The 17,786-nt window shown below is 44.1% G+C and overlaps 2 protein-coding genes and 1 long non-coding RNA gene across 9 annotated transcripts in view; 2 read left to right on the forward strand and 1 right to left on the reverse strand.

Annotated features, from left to right (window-relative positions):
- The first annotated feature begins 1,550 nt into the window (after positions 1-1,550).
- On the forward strand, positions 1,551-8,107 carry BCAS2 (BCAS2 pre-mRNA processing factor). The gene is made up of 7 exons (XM_079980002.1): positions 1,551-1,721; positions 1,825-1,917; positions 3,796-3,866; positions 4,378-4,539; positions 5,951-6,001; positions 7,441-7,521; positions 7,717-8,107. Exons 1-7 carry the CDS (start codon positions 1,629-1,631, stop codon positions 7,841-7,843), a joined length of 678 nt encoding a protein of 225 aa, XP_079836128.1. The 5' UTR covers positions 1,551-1,628; the 3' UTR covers positions 7,844-8,107.
- Positions 5,129-16,695, reverse strand: LOC307218063. The gene is made up of 3 exons (XR_013839724.1): positions 16,090-16,695; positions 10,957-11,077; positions 5,129-5,317 (listed from the first exon to the last, which is right to left on the reverse strand). It is a non-coding gene; the product is annotated as an uncharacterized lncRNA (long non-coding RNA).
- Positions 16,696-16,773: 78 nt separating this feature from the next.
- The window catches only part of TRIM33 (tripartite motif containing 33), a 56,719-nt gene continuing 55,706 nt past the window's right edge, over positions 16,774-17,786 (forward strand). For 3 of the 7 annotated variants that reach the window (XM_079978957.1, XM_079978958.1, XM_079978959.1), the window contains exon 1: positions 16,824-17,364. In XM_079978957.1, the coding sequence (XP_079835083.1) occupies positions 16,839-17,364 (526 nt within the window). In that variant the 5' untranslated portion in view covers positions 16,824-16,838. Of the gene's footprint in view, positions 17,365-17,786 lie in introns of all 7 variants that reach the window. The other 4 variants (XM_079978953.1, XM_079978954.1, XM_079978956.1 and 1 more) reach the window with 3 other exon arrangements.

The following is a 17,786-nucleotide window of genomic DNA, read 5'->3' on the forward strand; positions in this document are numbered from 1 at the left end:
TAGAACTTTAACATTGTAAATGGAAGGGCCTGGATGCATGTCTGAAAGGTGCAGCTTGTACGGAATATTGTGTGTTTATCTGCTAAGAAGTACTGGTTACCAGGCGTGCACCAACCCAGTATGACATCACTGAACCTGCTGCCTTGTATAGCTTTATAGACAACAATTCTAGGAGTGGAGAAAGACTGCAGCTCAGTGGAACGTAAGAAGCTATCTTATACAGAGTCAGATCACTGCTGTGTCTAGCTCAGTGATGTCTACACTGAGAAGCACTGGCTCTCCAGGGTTTTAGACCGTGGACATTTCCAGTTCTATTGTGAGATACTGGGGATGAACCTGGGCCTTTCTGTAAGACAGATACTCTATCACTGAGCTACGATGGTAAACACCATGCTTTGCAAGCAGCAGATCCCAGTTTCTGTCATTTGCCTTTCCAGACAGGGCTGGGAAAGACCCTCTCCGAAATCCTGGGGAGCTTTTGTTAGGACTAGCTTGATGGGTCAGTGGCAGTGGCATAGCATGGGTTTCCAGTGCCCAGGGGCCGCGCAACAGAATGGGAGGAGGGGAAACACACAGAGTACACATGCACATTCAACTGCCTAATAGAGATAAGAAAAAAGAGTCATTCCATTGTCTAGAGTGGTCACTTCCTGGTTTATATGGAGCTGTTTTCAATGGAGCCCAGCAACAAATAAGCGGTTTTCCATACTCATCTGTAAGCAGAGATCATGGAGCACAGAACCCTTTGCAGAAAGTGAATGAACTGCAGACCAGTTCTCAGAACCGCTTATGGCTCTAGCGGTGCTGGGTGCCCACTAGTTTCCTCACACCAACAGCTTCTTGTTCCTATCATTTCTTAACTCCAGCCTATGACTGCTTCGCTCCTTCCCTCATGGGTTGTAACGGAATAAGGAAATGGACCCTGTGACCCTGGTCAGTGGAGAATTGGTATTGAACAGTGAGAAGTAGAAAAAACACCGTTAACATGTAATAAATTTTCCTTAAAAGGGACACCATTTTTGGGAAAATTACAGGTTTGTGCAGTGAAAAATATGTCTGTTGTTAAAACAATAATACCATATAGAGAACTTGCGCAAAGTCCACTGCACTGTGGCAACAGATTAAACCGGATTGGTGTGTGCACTGGGGAAGTGGGCCTGAAAGCAGGGAAAAATAAAAATCCCAGAGGCTGGGGACACCATTTATGCTGTGGGAACGTGTAAGAGGGTAAATAACTCATTAACCAGAGGCCTTGGAAAGGATGTATCGTATGTGTGTATGTATCGTATGTAGTGTTACTCTCCAGCACTGAAAAAGATACACCGCTTGAATCACTGTTGTTGTTTGCATTAATCTGTCTCGTATAACTATTTGTTACTTCGGTGCCGCTGCTCCTGCTGTTCCTTACGCCGCCCTGCAGGGGGAGCAGCAGCAGCAGCATGACTTGCCGGGCCGTGTAGCCGAACACGCGCAGGCGCCGGGAGCCGCGAGGGGATTCCTTTCGCGCCGGAGAGCTACATTTGCGCAGCCGCAGTGGCGCAAGTGGATGTCGGGGAGACGGCGGCCGCGCAATCTTAACGCGACGGAAGTTTGAGGCGCGCGGGCGGGCGGGCGCTGGGAGCTGCGGCATGTCGGGTCCGGGCTTGGTGGCCGGCGAAGTCGCCGTGGACGCCCTGCCCTATTTCGACCAAGGCTACGAGGCTCCGGGCGTGCGGGAGGCGGTGAGTGGGGCGGGGGACAGCGGGTGTGGGGGCGAGGATGCCGGGGCTTCCCCGCGTCCCTCTGACTGCGTGTCTCCCGCTTCGCTCGTTTGTCTCCCCTCAGGCCGCGGCGCTGGTGGAGGAGGAGACGCGGCGCTACCGGCCCACCAAGAACTACCTGAGCTACCTGACGGCGCCCGACTACAGCGCTTTCGAGGTGAGGAAGGCGCCCGCCGGGCTCAAGCGTACTCGCCAGGGCCGGGTTTACGTATAAGCTAACAAGCTATAGCTTAGGGCCCCACTTTCTTTGGGATCCCCCAAAAATTTAAAGGAAAAACACAACTGGATGTACATTTCTAAAATATAAGGTAACCCCCCCCACACACAAATAAAATAAAACCTACATACAGCAACAGTGGTTTGTGTTGTGTAGGTTCCTATGATGTAAGTAATTGTATTTCAGTTCAACAATTACTTTGATAAAAAAAAAAAAATTATGTGCAAATGGCTTTAGGTCCAAAAATTACCATATAGCATATGTTCAACACAAAAAACTGTGACAATTTGTTGTTGACAAAGGACAGCTGGACATATAAAGGGCCCCATTACCTTCAGTAGCTTGGGGCCTCATCAAACCTAAATCCGACCTTGGTCCTTGGGTTCAGAGCTGGGGCTTGCTGGTACTTGGACTGCAGCTCCCAGCACCCACGGCCGCTGGCTGGGGCTGATGGGAATGGTAGTCATAACTATCTGGCGGGCGATAATTTCCCCATCCCTGCCACGGAACTACGAGAAGTGGCCATGCGAGTATTTGCAGATGCCCGCAAAGACAGTGAAACAGACTTTTGGCTGGGCATGATGGAATCATCGAACTGTAGGGTAGGCAGTGGCCCTCAAGGGTCATCTAGTTCAACCCCCTGCAATGTAGGAATCTCAGCTGAAGCATCCATGATAGGTGGCCATCCAACCTCTGCTTCACAACCTCCAAGGAAAGTCTAATGGGCTTAATGTGGCACAAGCTTTGGTGGGCCAAGATAGCAGACTCAATGCTTCCTGCATATGGTAGTCCATGAGAAGTTATCTTGCAGGTGTGTGCTTGTATTTGCAGTGTAGCAAGATTCCCTGAAATCCACCGCCTGGCATACAGAAATCCCGCCCCCCGAAATTTAACTTAAGGTCAGGGTTGAGTCTTGAAGACGCACCTCTTGGTTTTTGGAATTGTCTCAGTAGGCAATAGTTTGAAGTGCTTGTTGTTTTTGTTTTACATGTGTAGCCAGTTTATAAAATATCCAAGATTGTTTACAATAATTAAAAATACACAATAAAAAAGCAGTTTAAGGATGTTAATCTAGAAAAGTTATTTAAAATATTTAAGAAATTTCTAGGCTGCCTTTTAGGGTCAAGACATTGCAAAGTTCTTTTTACTTTATTGAAAGTAAATATATATATATTTAAAAATACCTTAATAAAGCAGTTAACTGTAGTCTGGTACGAATAAAAATAAGGTACGAATAAAAATAAGCCAGTGTTCAACTTCAAAAGTAGTTAGCGGTATTTCCAACAAATGTAAAAAAAAATTCCTGCCTGTCTCCAAGTGAGCAAAAATAGAAAAAGATTCTCAGTGTTTAGGGGGAAGTGAATGGAGAACATCTCATATTTATATTACATAGATTTTTGCAATGTTCAAGATACATTACCTTGGGAATCTCTATATTTTCACCTGTTCTGTAAGGTAGGATAGTATATTATCTCTTTATTGTAAATGGTAGAGACTGAGAGAAAAGTGGCTTGCTTAAAGTCACATTGTGACTTTCTGGACTAGGTAAAACTTGAACTGAGAGCTCCCTGATTTTTAAGTCCTAGCAGTGCTTTGAAAAATACTATTTGTTTCCAAAGGCTGGGCTGAGCCCTAGAATACATGAAGTACCCTGAATGTGTTCAGGAGTTCCAGGGACAAAGGGGACCTCTCTTAGGACAAAGTGATTTTTTTGGTGTTGGGTTGAAGTCTAGATCTTTGTTTCTTACGTGTGATCATATTTAGAATTTTCAGGTTATTGTCTTCCGGACTGCAAGTAATTCTTCTTGTGTTTCATAGACTGAAATAATGCGGAATGAATTTGAACGCCTAGCAGCCCGACAGCCCATAGAACTGTTGAGCATGAAAAGGTAACTCAGAGACCTTCTGTGGGGTGTACCATCTATGCGAAGTCATAATCTAGAAAGAACTAAGGTTTGGATGCGAGATTCTGAAAAGTATTAAAATGTGATGTTCTAGTTCTTGCCTCAGGGTGGCAGGCATACTCTGTTGGAACAATAGCTAGTGGTCTGTTATGTCTTAAAGGAACTTGTAAGTCTGTTTGTGGAATTATAATTCAGCATTTTAGCAAAAGAGATTAAATTTTTTCATGCTGATAGCATTGGAGAAAGCAGACATTGGGTCAGACTTCTGCAAATAGGACTACATGTGCCTGAAACTAGTCAAATGAACCAAAATTGTTGTGCTTCCCAGGTATTTTAAACAGCCTTTAGCATTTATTGAGCTATTGAACGCTGTTGATATACATCTATTTCACTGATAAAAATTAGTCATGGACATGATCAGCGCAATGACTTTCTTAAACTTCAAACCACCTAAACTGTTGTTCCTGAACTATAATTTCTCTTGTTTTCTTCACAGATATGAGCTGCCTGCACCATCCTCTGGGCAGAAGAATGACATCACAGCATGGCAAGAGTGTGTTAATAACTCAATGGCTCAGCTGGAGCACCAGGCCGTCCGAATTGAAAATTTGGAGTTGATGTCTCAGTATGGCTGCAATGCCTGGAAAGTGTATAACGAGTAAGATATTTGTGTCTCCTTCAAGTCATTTCTTACAAAGGGCTAGCTGGAAGGCTCTATAATTTTTTTTAGTTGTGAAATGCCTCCAAAGTGGTAACGGAAAATCTTTTAAAAAATCAGTCTTGAAGTCAATGGAATGCTGTCTTTCCTGCTACTGAGAACCGAACCTACCTCTCCTTCCTTAGCACTTTCACACCTGCAAGTAAAAACTAAGAGCCATATACTATTGGATACTTCTTCATTGAAAAAGGTCAAGAATTGGTTTTATTCCTTCTTTCAGTGGATCTTCATTCACCACATGGATATTTTTTAAGCTGAAAAGATTAGAGAAGATGCTGCAAGTCAGAATGTAAACTTTGCAGTGGGGCAGTGGTGTCCAGACTTTTTTCAAAGAGGGCCAGATTTGATGAAGTGAAGGGCCATGAGGGCCAACCAAAATTGTTGACCTTTTTTAGGTTTGAAATTGTTGAGCTTTTTTAGGATTTTACCCCAAAGTTGTTGAGCTTTTTCTGGGATTGAGCTTCCAGATTAAACCGACCAGTGGGCCGTATTAGGCCCCCAAAACGGACTGTGAACATGACTGCTGGATTGAGAATTAAGAGTGTGTAATGGGGCTGCTGGGTGCTGAGTTCCCTGCCCCCTCCTTACCATGTCAGACTCCCCCACATTGGTCCCTGAAAAAATTCACTGATTATTAGAAGCTGGCATAGTAGAAGTCGCCTCCACTCAATCTCAGGGATCCCATTCTCTCACCCCTTATTTTCAGGGAGCTGGAGGGCTGCTGCAAAAAGGAGAGGACAAAAAAGTTGTTTATTTAAGGATTTCTGTGCTCCTTTTTACAAAATCTATCAAAGTGGTATACAATAGAAAGCAATAAGAAATTTCATTAAACTACACAAGACATACACATCATAGAGCAGACCAGGAATGCCACACACCAGCCCCATTAAGCATGCTTTACTGTGAATCCTACCATATTTGTTTCTCTCAGTAAAATATTGAATTTTCATGACTTAAAAGTATCTAATCTAGAAAAAAGTTTCATGTCAGCTTGGTTTACTAGTAATTAATTAAACAAGAATGGACACCAAGTGCCATATTAGCATTACTGGGAATATGGAATGGGCCAATGAATGTGGTTTGGGTAAATTGATTTCCTTTAAACGACTATGGGTATTAAGTTGGTATCTGAAGTTCAAACATAGAACTGTGTCCTGTGTGCCAAATTTTATTCTTATGTTTCAGGGATCAATAGAGTTACAGCACTGTAAAGAGATATACAAACAAGAGTTAAGATAAAGGCCCCAGTTAGCTTAAGTTATGCTTAAGATAAAATATAGATCAGTACATTGCATTACTTGAACTCTCTACTGGAATCATTTTTTGAACTAGTGTTTTTCTTTGCTGATAGGCATTTAGTTCATATGATTGAACAGGCACAAAAGGAGCTGCAGAGTTTGAGGTGAGTCCTGTTTTTCAGTTGCCTTTAGGAATAAAAATGGAATTATAGTTTATGGGGCTCTAATAATGTATAAGACTTTAGTCTTGGTTGCAGATTGCAAAATATGCATTCTAGTACAGTGTGTATTTTGAATTCTTCATGTATACATGGGATTGTGCAAGAAATAAACATTTAAATATGTTTTTCTTTCATTTTGGAATTTGGGTTGGAATTTACTGCTGCTGTTTTTAGACATTCTCTTGGTTATTATGAAGGTCTCACTAGTCCATCATTTCCAAATATTAGATACAAAATGGTTAGATGGCTCCGTTCCCCTTAGATAATTTTCTGGAGACAACTGCTTGAGAAGCAGCATACCAAGTAACAGCTCAAGAATGATACTCGTTTCTGAGAGTGAAGCTGTTTGTTGTAATTATTTTTTTGAATGACATGAAGTTAGGTCTGTCAGTAGTTTGAATCAGAGGGCCAGATTCAACTAATGGGTCCCTCTAGCCAGTGCTATTTTTCTAGAAAAAGACATGCTGGAAGTCCTCATGAACACCTCCCTTGTTCTCGTAAAATGGCAATGGCGCCCACCTCAGAGGTGCTGGAACTGAGCTCTGGTGAGTTCTGTTTAAAAAAAGCCTTGCTTCTAGCAGAACCCCATCCAAGGACTTCTGCTAGTACAGGGGAGCTTCCCCCCTTCCTTCTACATGCTTCCACACCTCCCCAAAATTGGCTCTGGAGGAGCTGTTTGTGGGGAGGGGAAAGGGAGATCACTGACAATCTCCTTTGTGCTACATTGAACTCTTTCCTGGATCTTTCTTAATGCAGGCAGTGTGCACATGATTAATTTACTTTGAAAAAGATGTAGTTTTCCTTTTTTCTAACCTTCAGTGCCATAAAATATTGTAGAGATCCAAATTGCAGGGATGAGCTCATGTTTCCTGCTCCTGAATCCTTGTCTGTTAAGTTGCATGGCTAGCTAGGGCCACTGTTAAAACTAAAAGGTCATTCATAATTACTGATAAAATGCTTTTTGAGAAGAAATTCAGAAGAAAAGAATTAGGAGTGCCATACAAGGACTAATTCAAGAAGCATATGTACATTGTTTTTTAGAGATCTGAATGGTGGTGGAGTCCACAAGTGGTGCTACTTCTGGATAATGGATCTAGATCAGATGTGGCTAACAGGTCTTTTTAGCCGAAGGATCACATTCCTTGTCAGCCAACTCTGAAGGCTGCATGTCAGCGAAAGGTGTGGCTAAAGCATTAAAGTGTTGTATCCTGAGTCTTTTAGAACTCTTAACATTGCTTCCGAGATAGTCCAAAATAGTTGTCCAAGCTCCTGCTTTTAGGGCTGAATATGTGATTGTACAGTCTATTCCACTTGTCTGTGGACTTAGTAGGGCAGCAGAATAAATGACTACAAGTGATTCAGTATGTCACCCTTTTCTTCAGGAAACACATTCAAGACCTTAACTGGCAGCGGAAGAACATGCAGCTCACAGCTGGTGCTAAACTTCGGGAGATGGAATCTATGTAAGTTTCTTGAACTTTGCTCCCTGCCTCTTCTCTGTCTTTCAGGGAGGAACAGACCTCATACAAAACCAGTTGGAAGTCTCAGTTGAGATTGGCTTCCCTCAACCACAGCGCTTCCAACTTGTTCCCTTAACTGGTAACCTAGCATTAAGGAAGCCTATAGTAATTTAATTTTTGTTCTCTTTCCCCCCTCAGGTGGGTGTCCCTGGTCAGTAAAAACTATGAGATTGAACGAACTATTGTGCAACTAGAAAATGAAATCTCTCAAATCAAGCAGCAACATGGAGAGGCAAACAAAGAAAACATCCAACAGGACTTCTGAGACTTGCGTTGGCCTTTAGCTGCAAAACACAAAAACTGAAGTCTATGCATGGCTGTAAATTCTAATTTCTTAGTGTGTGTGTGGGGGGGGGGGTGGAGCTGTCATTTGTGCAACTGATTGCTGAAAAACTGATTGCAAGGAACAGAAGTGTTCCTAAAAGGATTTACTGAGTTTCCCAATTTCTGGCATGAATGTTGCAGATTTTTTGTTTGTGTATGTTTCCAATTTTTAAAAATAACTAAAAATAAACATTTTTCAACTTAATTTGTGTTCTAGTAGAAACATAGCAATGAAGAAGTTACTACTTCTAAGTTATATTAGAGGTGCCAATGCTGCCAGCTATAGCTGTTAGGAAGGAATACAAGCTTTCGGGTGTTAAAGGATCTTTGTCAAATCCGATTTCTTCAGCGTTTCAATTATTTGCACTACTGTAGCTCAAACTTAATAAAAACGTAATAAACTTAATAAAAAATGTAACTTGCATATTTTTCAGAAATATGCAAGGTGAGACCAAATATATGTATCATTCAGGAGTTGGTACATCAAGCAGTTGGTTAAAATTGTATAACTGGTGGGATTCTTCATGTGTCCTTACTTAAGAAGTGAAAGGTATATCTTTGCTTCTAAAAAATGGGTTACAAAAGTGAAAGCCTGTTTCATGACCCTCCTGCCATAGCTGCTGAACACTTTGATGGTAGGCTACTAGTATTTTGAACAGAGTTGGTTGTGAAGTTTGGTAATAGTCTCAAAATCTTTACTATGCCACTGTAATAGTATGCATTCATAGTGACGTACTGAAGAGCATTCTTAGCACATGTTGCTGTGGGGAAGTATGTTCAGTTAACATTAAGACAAGGAAGGACCAGTGGACATCAATGGACCTGTGAATAGAAGTATTCAACAGCAGGTAATGAATGGGTGATGCTTGCGTATCACACTAATGTCTAATATTAGAAAGTGCATCTCTTGGTAAGCTAGGCCCTGTCTCACTGACTTCACTAATCCTACACCTCAAAAAAGTTTCCAAGTACGATTCCCGGTCTGTAGAAGCATTGACAGAAAGTGGACAACTTTGTTGTCAGCTTGTCCCCAAGCCTATTTCTTCTAGTAAAGGTAAAGGACCCCTGGCAGTTAATTCCAGTCGTAGACAACTGTGGGGTTGTGGCACTCATCTCGCTTTACAGGCCGAGGGAGCTGGCATTCGTTTGTTGTTGCTCCTCTGCCCCACTGATGGATTGAGGGCAGGGGTTTGTGAAAGGACAAAATTGGGGCAGGACTCAAGCATTCAGATTTTGATCTGCATGGAGGAATTAACGGAGTGGTGGCTGGAAGACTTCCCATTTTGAGATAGGTTTTTCAAATGTCCAGTTAGTATCTGTGTCATCTGTAATAACAGCAGTGTACTAGACACAGAAAAAGGGAACTAGTTGATAAGTGTAGTCTCTAATGGTAGTCCCTACCTGGGCCGCTTTGGGAAAGGTTATGCTACTGAAGAAGACATTAAGGGGCTAAAATATGAAAAAGGAAGTGTGCCAAATAATTGGAAATTACAAGTGCTGGACAGTATTGTAGAAGATATGACACCAAGAAGTAGGAGAAGGTGGACTTCCTTCTGAGGAACAGGGAAAGTGAGTGGGGGATATAAAGGGAGATGAGTTGAAATGTTCACTCGGGTTGGCTTGGGTGTCCTTGTTGCTAGGATCTAAAAGGTGGTGACCTATCTATTTCATCCATTATAATCAACTTAGCTATATTAGCAGCTTATCACCTAATCAGTTACAAGCCATCTTTTCACAGTTCCTTATCCAGAGGTTTCTTAAGGGCTTGAGGAATTTTAATTCTCCATCTGCGTCAACAGGAGATCTGGATTTAGCCCTCTTAAGGCTAATGCTTCCGCTGTCCAAGTCTCCAACCACACTTTAAGCAGGAAAGTAGGTTGCACTGTCTGTGTACATACCACAAGAGCAAAATCAGAAGTTTTTCCTAGGAGTCTGAGGATTCCTGAGGATTCATCAGTAAGTCCACTTTCCAAAAGCATGTTACTAACCCGATAATTGGGAACCAACTGGTAGGAGGAAGGTGACATTGTTTTCTTGGTGGATAGACATTGCTGGATTCCACCAATAATACTTTGCAGAAGAAAGTCATCTGTATTTTTAATTTAAAAAATCTGTCTTTAATAAAAACTTAAGTCTTGGAACTGTTACTTTAACTGTTACTCCTCTCAGTTTGATGTCATCTGCAAATCTGATGAGCACCCCCTCAATACCTTCACCCAAGTCCACTGTGTAGTTGCTATAGCAAGTGGACTTGGTATGTTTCTTTGATCTCAACTGATGTGTTGCTTTTAGTCATTTATCTCATTTCTTTTCCCGACTAGTGACCTTCCTACCCACCCTTTTGCGCTTTGCTGTCAGTGTCACCCAATTAACATTTCTTCATGACTTCCAACTTGTAAACCATCTCTGGTCTCTTTTTCATGGTTCTGGCTTTTAGAGAAAAAATGGCTTGTTTCTTACAATGACCTGTGTAACACTTGAACTGGTGATGAACGATTACTGAAATTTCTAGGAGAAATCTGGGCAGGATCAAAGAACATACCAGGCAGTTACAGTACCTGCACCCACTCGAGGGTGTGTAAGTGAAGCTGGTGTGGATGTTCTGCAAGAAAATTCATCCTCCTCACATAACAACTTTCTGGCTTCAACAGTGCATCACTGAGCTTGGAGACTTGGCCAAGAAAGAAAAACTCGTCCTTAATTGTTGTTCAGAAGCACTCGTTGTTGGTTTTCTTGGCAGAGGTCACCCTGCCGTCAGCAATCGTGCCACAACATTCTGCACTAGCTGCTGTTTCCATATCAAGTCCAGGGAAAGCCCCACTTAAAAGATTGGATTACTGCAATGTACTCTTAAGTAACCAATTCATGAACTACTCTGGCCAAACTTTCCCAGTCCAGAAATGGTAATAGCTATTGTACCAGTTGTAGCATCAAAGGGTGCTTTTAGTTGTTGAGGTTACCTGGGCCTCCAGTGACACAACTTGATCCAGAAGCACCCCTAGAATGTGAACTTGCTCCTTTAGGGAGAGTGCAACCCCACTCAGGGTAGGCAACTGACCAGTTTCTCAGGTATGAGAATCACTCTACCCACAGTCCCTATGTTTTGCCAGGATTCAGTATTTGTTTTAGCTCATCCATCTCACCACTCCATCCAAGCACTGGTCCATGAACTCTCCTGATTCAGATGTTAAGGAGAAATTACAATGATTAAGGCCATTCCATATATGATTTCCCTACACAGGTATAAATAAAATAATAATAATAATAATAATAATTTATTTATATGCCACTAATCTGCCACTCTGGGCAGCTTCTAACAAAACATCTAACAGTAAAACATCAAACATTACTTCTGTTCCATGGCAGGTAAGCAAAGGTACAGATTGGGCTGAGGAGTGCTGGGGCATTAGTCCAGAACCCTTTTAAAAATAATTGCTTTAGTGCATTCCAAGTTCTCTCTCTCCTAGGACTGCAGGAGTAAGTGGGAGGGTGGTGGCAGCAATTCCTGGAAGTTAAACCCATTGGCAGCAGGGCTGTTGTGATGCAGTTGGGCAACAAATGGTGTGTGAGAAGCGCTCTGGGGCGGAGGTAGTCAATGCCAGTGATGGGGGGGATGGATCTTTCAAAATGTGACGGAACCTTTTAATATATGTTCAAATAAAATTGGAAAAGGTTCAAGAGATTATACATCTTATCAATGAGATTAGAATTTTTTGTCATATTGATGCAAAACTTAGAGCTTCTAGGATATATGAATCCTTTCACAATATGCTGCAGACTGGAATCCAATGGGGTAGCTTACTATGCAGCCATTTGTCTAAATTTTATATTACAAAACCCACAATAAAGTTTCTTTTCTTTTGTAAACCTTGAATCTTTTGAAGGAGACAGTAGTGTCTAAAGAATGATCACAGGCAGTGATGTGGGTTTTCCAGAAAATTTGAACTGGCTCACTTAGAGAAATCAGAAATGCCTTATAGTGATCTAATTTAGCTTGTAAAGGGGGGGGGGGAATGAAACTGCCAGCTTGTCTAACACTTACTTGTAATTGACATTCACAGTTACTAATTAATCTATGAAGCAGAACATTTTCCACAGAAAAAATGAAGCACTGGAAGATTTTCTGTCCCACATTACTGATCCCAGGTGATGCTGCAGACTATAGTGGTTTTATTAGTCCCCGCCCCCCATAACCAATAAATCCTCCTTATTCTCAGGAGCTTTCTGAATGCATATGTAACACCCTTATGGGGATTTCCCCCTCTCATGAGTCATTATATATATTAAGCAGATTCCTCTGTGAAATCTAAAAATAGACCAGATGTTAGATGTTTTGTTTATTAATAGGATATAAGTAATGGATTTCCTAGTCAAAATACATCTCCAAAGCAGTTTAAATGAAACTCATTAAATATGATAGAATATATAAAATACAATAAAATAGAACAATGAAACAAAGAACAAATGCAATAAAACACTGAGATGTGATGTCAGCTCAAAGTCAGTTGATAGTAAAGGTGTTGTTGTTGTTTTTTAAAAGAAAGGGCTAGATCAGCCTCCTTAGCACTGAGAGAACACAAAGCTGGAGAAAAAAGGGCTTTGGCTCTTCTAAGGTGGTCTTCCTGATGGGACAGATTTACTGCCTATCTCAGTTGCCTCCAACCACATGGACTTGAACCTTGTGCTCCACTGCCTGTTTATGCATGCCTTTGCGACCACGTTTTCTGTCTTTATCAGGACAGGTCTTCTCTGGGGGTGTGGAGCAGAATGAGGTAATGCCAATTTAATTGCCCTGAATTTTAATGTTCTTGAATGCCTCAAATCACACTCCCTGGGAGCACATCTCACACATGCCCCCCATTTCCCAGCCCCATAGGGCAGGCTGTCCACTCACTATGCCACAGAGTGTTGACACCTTAGCTAGTAGGCTGAAGCTAGCTATAACTTAGTATTTCTAGTCAAGGGGGAAGGTCTGGAATAGCCTGCTGAATAGCCTAGTTTCAGGCAGAAGATACTTTTCCCTAACAACTTGGCTTGCTGTAGAAGTCACATTTTAGCCTTGGCATGTTCCAGAATAATCATGGAAAACTGGTGTTCAGGGGATAGGCTGATTCTGCCCACCTCAGTGCTGAGCCTACTCCCAGGTGAATCAACATTTGGGAGAGGATCAGGCTGTTCTATGTCATGTTTGTCAAGATACATCGCATCAGTAGGTTGTCCAGAAAGGCAAACCAATATACGGTAGCCTGGGGCCTGAGGAGGCCAATGTGGGTCCCCAGGGGTTTGGTGGGGAAAACCACCATAGGGCTGAGGTCAGCCTGAATGGGCGGGTTTGGAACTGGCACTGCTATTCTCCGTAACTGGCATTACTGTGTAGCAAAAATGTATGGGGAATTTCAATTTAGTTGTCTTTCCCACCCCACCCCGATGCAGTTCAAAACCATTTAAAACATGAATGGATTAATTAACAAGCCCCTGACCTAAGGCCTGTGATATAATTATTATGAGCTATCTCTATCTCTTTTTTTTACTATGATTTAAAGGGGCCTTTCTTAGCAGCCTGGTCTAGGAATATGGTTTCATAACACAGTGCTGGATTTCAATAGACCAGTGCTGAAGAAATAGTTATTTTTTACTCATATTTAATTCAGAAGTGAAATCTATTATACATTGCAGAACAAAAAAATATGTAAATGATCCATCAAGAACCCTAGCAAGCTTCAAGTAGTCCACAAAAACGTTTGAAAATGGGTGTGAATTCAGAAATAAGAATGCAAAACTGTTCCAGATCAGGCAAAATTAGTTGTCTCAGAAGTACTTCACAACTGTAGCCAAAACAACATCACTTATACTCTCAAAGGCAAAGAACTCTTGAAATTAGCTTGGCGAGATAATTCCAGTTAATCCAATTAAAGTTGAAGCAAAGGCTGGACTCATGTTGGATTCACACCTTTCTATAGCATTGGTGAAGTGCTATTTTCCACCCTTCTCTATTTCCTAGAGCAACATTTCACTGCCCAGCTGTTTACAATTAGTTATACATAATCTAACCTAAATTTGGTTAAAACTTCAACTCATTTTTCATCCTTCTTAAATGAAACCATTAAATATATAAAAATTAATTCCACAACCTCTTCCCCAAGCCACTTTTCTCTAAGTGAAAATGTCTAGTGCCTTCTGAATGCTATTCTCAACTCTGAATTTGTCTTCAGAATCTTCTCGTTTGTTTGTATAATTAAAATGTGAACACATGATGCAGCACTTCAGAGACCTATAATAAGCGTCACAGCGAGAAGTGTCATTACCTCTTATGTCTTGCATGCTTCTCTTAATAAATTAAAAACAGGATTTGCTCCTTCCTCTTTTTTGCTACATCACCACTTTGCTGACTTGCATTGGGCCTCCAGTCACAGTAACCTGTACATCCTTCCTAGCAGCCCTAGAGCCCAACTAACTATATCTGTAACAGCTACCCAAGCCAATGTGCAATAATTTGGGGAACCCTCCAACCAAATATGTCCCATTGTTTTCATGAGAGAGCTTAAATCACGGTCACTGTAGACCTCTGTATTTTATTTTAGGCAAAATATGGATTTGATTCCCTTACTTCTGCTTAAATTGACTAAGGTACACTTTCGTTATAGGGCACCACATTTTTTAGTTAGCTGCGATATTAATATATCTGAAAAAGCAGGGTATATTTCAAAGGCAATGAACTGTATTTACAAACATGGTGTGACTTGGGTTTCACAATAGTGCAACCTGATAGACATCTATTCAGACCAGAAGCTTAATGAGACTTAGTCCCATGTGAGTGTGTATATGATTGTAATCTGACTTTCAAAATACCTATTGGGAACATTCTGTGATGTAATTTCTGACTAAGAGTAGATAACTCTAACAGCTCCTACTCAAAATCAGTCCACTGGCAGATTACCTTGTATGATTCCCCCTCCTCCAATTATGTTACTTCAAGATTGTCCATTTTCTACTCCCCAACTCAATTTTTAAAAGAAATGGCGAACATTAGCAAAATTTCTTTCCCTACCCCATTACACATACAGCTATTCTCTGTGTTTGGTTTTATTTTGTATCTTTAAGGAAAGACAGAAACCAATACATTTGAAATGACTGTGAAAATGGTTTCTTTATAACCATGTTCACGACCTGACATGCAGCAGTCATTACCACCACTTCTCATGCCACTCAATGGCTGGCCATTGGTGCATACTCCAATAACATTTTACTCACCGTATGCTATCCAAATAATGGGATCTCATTTATTTTTCTCTTAATTTTCACCTAGGTGATATCAAACGGCTACTTTTCCCTTTCTGAGACCAAAGAGCCAGGGTGCAACCTTATGGTCCCTGTGAAAGCATCTGAGAAGTTATACTGGATAGCTTCCTTCTCAGAAGCCATAATCCAACTAATTAGAACTCCAACAAGGGTTGGGACCAAAAGGTGACAATCTAGAAAGCAGCAGAGACCCAAGAGAGCCTAAGCTTTTAAAGTCCCATGACTCGCCTTCAAACCAGGAGATAATTTAAATATGCTTTTGATTGTGTCCAAACTTTGAATACAATTGCAGGAGAGAAACTTAAAAAATAAAATAAAATCCTGAGGCCAGAAATGGGCAGAGGTCTCAGTTCTGCCTTGCTGGTGACATTGCAACAAGGTTGTCTGTTCCCCGACTTAGCACTGTGATTTATTCCTTACTTCATTCAAAGGAGGGACGCGGGTGGCGCTGTGGGTTAAGCCACAGAGCCTAGGACTTGCCGATCAGAAGGTCAGCGGTTTGAATCCCCGTGACAGGGTGAGCTCCCGTTGCTCGGTCCCTGCTCCTGCCAACCTAGCAGTTCAAAAGCACGTCAAAGCGCAAGTAGATAAATAGGTCCCGCTCCGGCGGGAAGGTAAACGGCGTTTCCGTGAGCTGCTCTGGTTCGCCAGAAGCGGCTTAGTCATGCTGGCCACATGACCTGGAAGCTGTATGCCTGCTCCCTCGGCCAGTAAAGCGAGATGAGCGCCGCAACCCAAGAGTCGTCCACAACTGGACCTAATAGTCAGGGGTCCCTTTACCTTTACCTCATTCAAACATGTTCAGGTCAACGCAACTCACATGGTACAATAAAATACATCTAATCAAAACAGCCACACACGCATGGGTGTAACGGTAGCCCTACTTACCTAGGAGTAAGCCCCACTGAACTCAACTGGGCCTACTTCTGAGTAGGCAAGGTTTGGACTGCGCTGTAAATCATTTCGAAACGCGGCAAGCCAAGTACAGAATCAAAACAACCCAGTGCAAACTGAGGAGATTCAAATATTGCCCCTCTTTGCGAGGCGCACATAATGGACTAGACCGCCCCGCGTTATGTTTCCTATCATCCCACTCAGGAGCCCCAATTCTTTCAGCGATGAGAAGCCGGCAAGTGTGAGAGGCCGCTCTCCGCCCCGCCCTCGCCCTGCCTCGACTCCTCTCCCGCCGCACCGTTTCTCGGCCCCCGGCACGAGCCGCGTTTCCCTCCACACACCAACCGCCAAACGCTCTCGAGACACCCACGCTTAGAACGTGAATCTCTCTCTGCGCGTGCGCCGCTTCTCTTACAGACCTGAGCGTGCGCGCTCGCGCTCTCCTTTACGTCCGTGCTATTTCCTTTAAACACCATACAGAGAGGGAGGGAAAAAAACTGACCCCCTTTCGCCGGCCTCTCAACCTCGGGCCTCTCCCACCGCCTTCCTCGTCCGCTACTACCGTCCAAGCGCGCGCACGCACACGCCCAGCACCGCCCCCTCCCCACTGGACGCGGCGTCCCTCCGCGGACCTCGCGCCAGATGTGCGTCGGCCGCGCGCGCGCAGGCCGCTAGCGTGCTTGCGGGCGCATGCGCGGTCCTGTGCGTGAGCAAAGCGGGGAGTCGGGTTCAAAGGAGGAAATATGGCGGAAAACAAAGGAGGAGGAGGCGGCGGTGGCGGGGAGGGGGCTGGGGAGGCCGGGCAGGCCGGGGGTGGTACCGAGTCTGTCACCTCCGCCGCGGCGGCCGTGGTCACCTCAGCCGCGGCGGCCGTTGAGTCCCCGTCCCCTCCAGCCCCCGCCGCGCCCGAGGAGAGAGAGAGTCCCGGCGCGGTGGTCCTGGCTGTGGCGGCGGCGGTGGCGGCAGACAAGGGCCCCGGGGAGGCGGAGGCCGCGGCGCCCGTGTTGGTGAGCGTAGGCCCGGCGCCGGGCCCCGTGCCGCTGGCTCCGCTGGGCCCCAGCCCCGCGCCCCCCGCCCTCTCCAGCGCCGCGCCGGGCCCGCTGTCGCTGCTGGACACCTGCGCAGTGTGCGCGCAGAGCCTGCAGAGCCGGGAGGCCGAGCCGAAGCTGCTGCCCTGCCTGCACTCTTTCTGCCGGCGCTGCCTGCCGGAGCCCGAGCGCCAGCTGAACGTGCCCGTCCCCGGGGGCGCCAACGGGGACATCCAGCAGGGTGAGTGGGGAGGCTCCGGGCATGGGCGGAGGTCCAGCTGGGGAAGATGCCCCGCTACCTGGGGTGGACCCGGCTGGAGGAGTCGGGCCAGGTTGCTAGGCGCCCCGTTACTAAGCTGCGACAGCTCTGGCTCGAGTCGCGAGTGTGGGGTGTGGAGGGTGAAGACCAGAAGCCCGCTTCTCATGAGAGGCTGCGGGGAAAGGGGGCGGAAAGCAAGCAAGGGCAAGGTGGGTAGAGCTAAAGGAAGAAGGTCCAGGGAAATAGAGATTAGGGAGCGATGTGTTGCAGGTGATGTTGAGTAGCGAGGACCGATATGCTGGAGTTACCCTAGACGGCCTTTTTCCGTGCAGATGTTGTGGTGCACTTGTTGGTTTACAGCAGGGAGACGGCGGGTTCGCAGCATCAGGGCCATGCACTGAAGA

Source organism: Podarcis cretensis (genome assembly GCF_951804945.1).
Source record: "Podarcis cretensis genome assembly, chromosome: 6".
Lineage (NCBI taxonomy): Eukaryota > Metazoa > Chordata > Lepidosauria > Squamata > Lacertidae > Podarcis > Podarcis cretensis.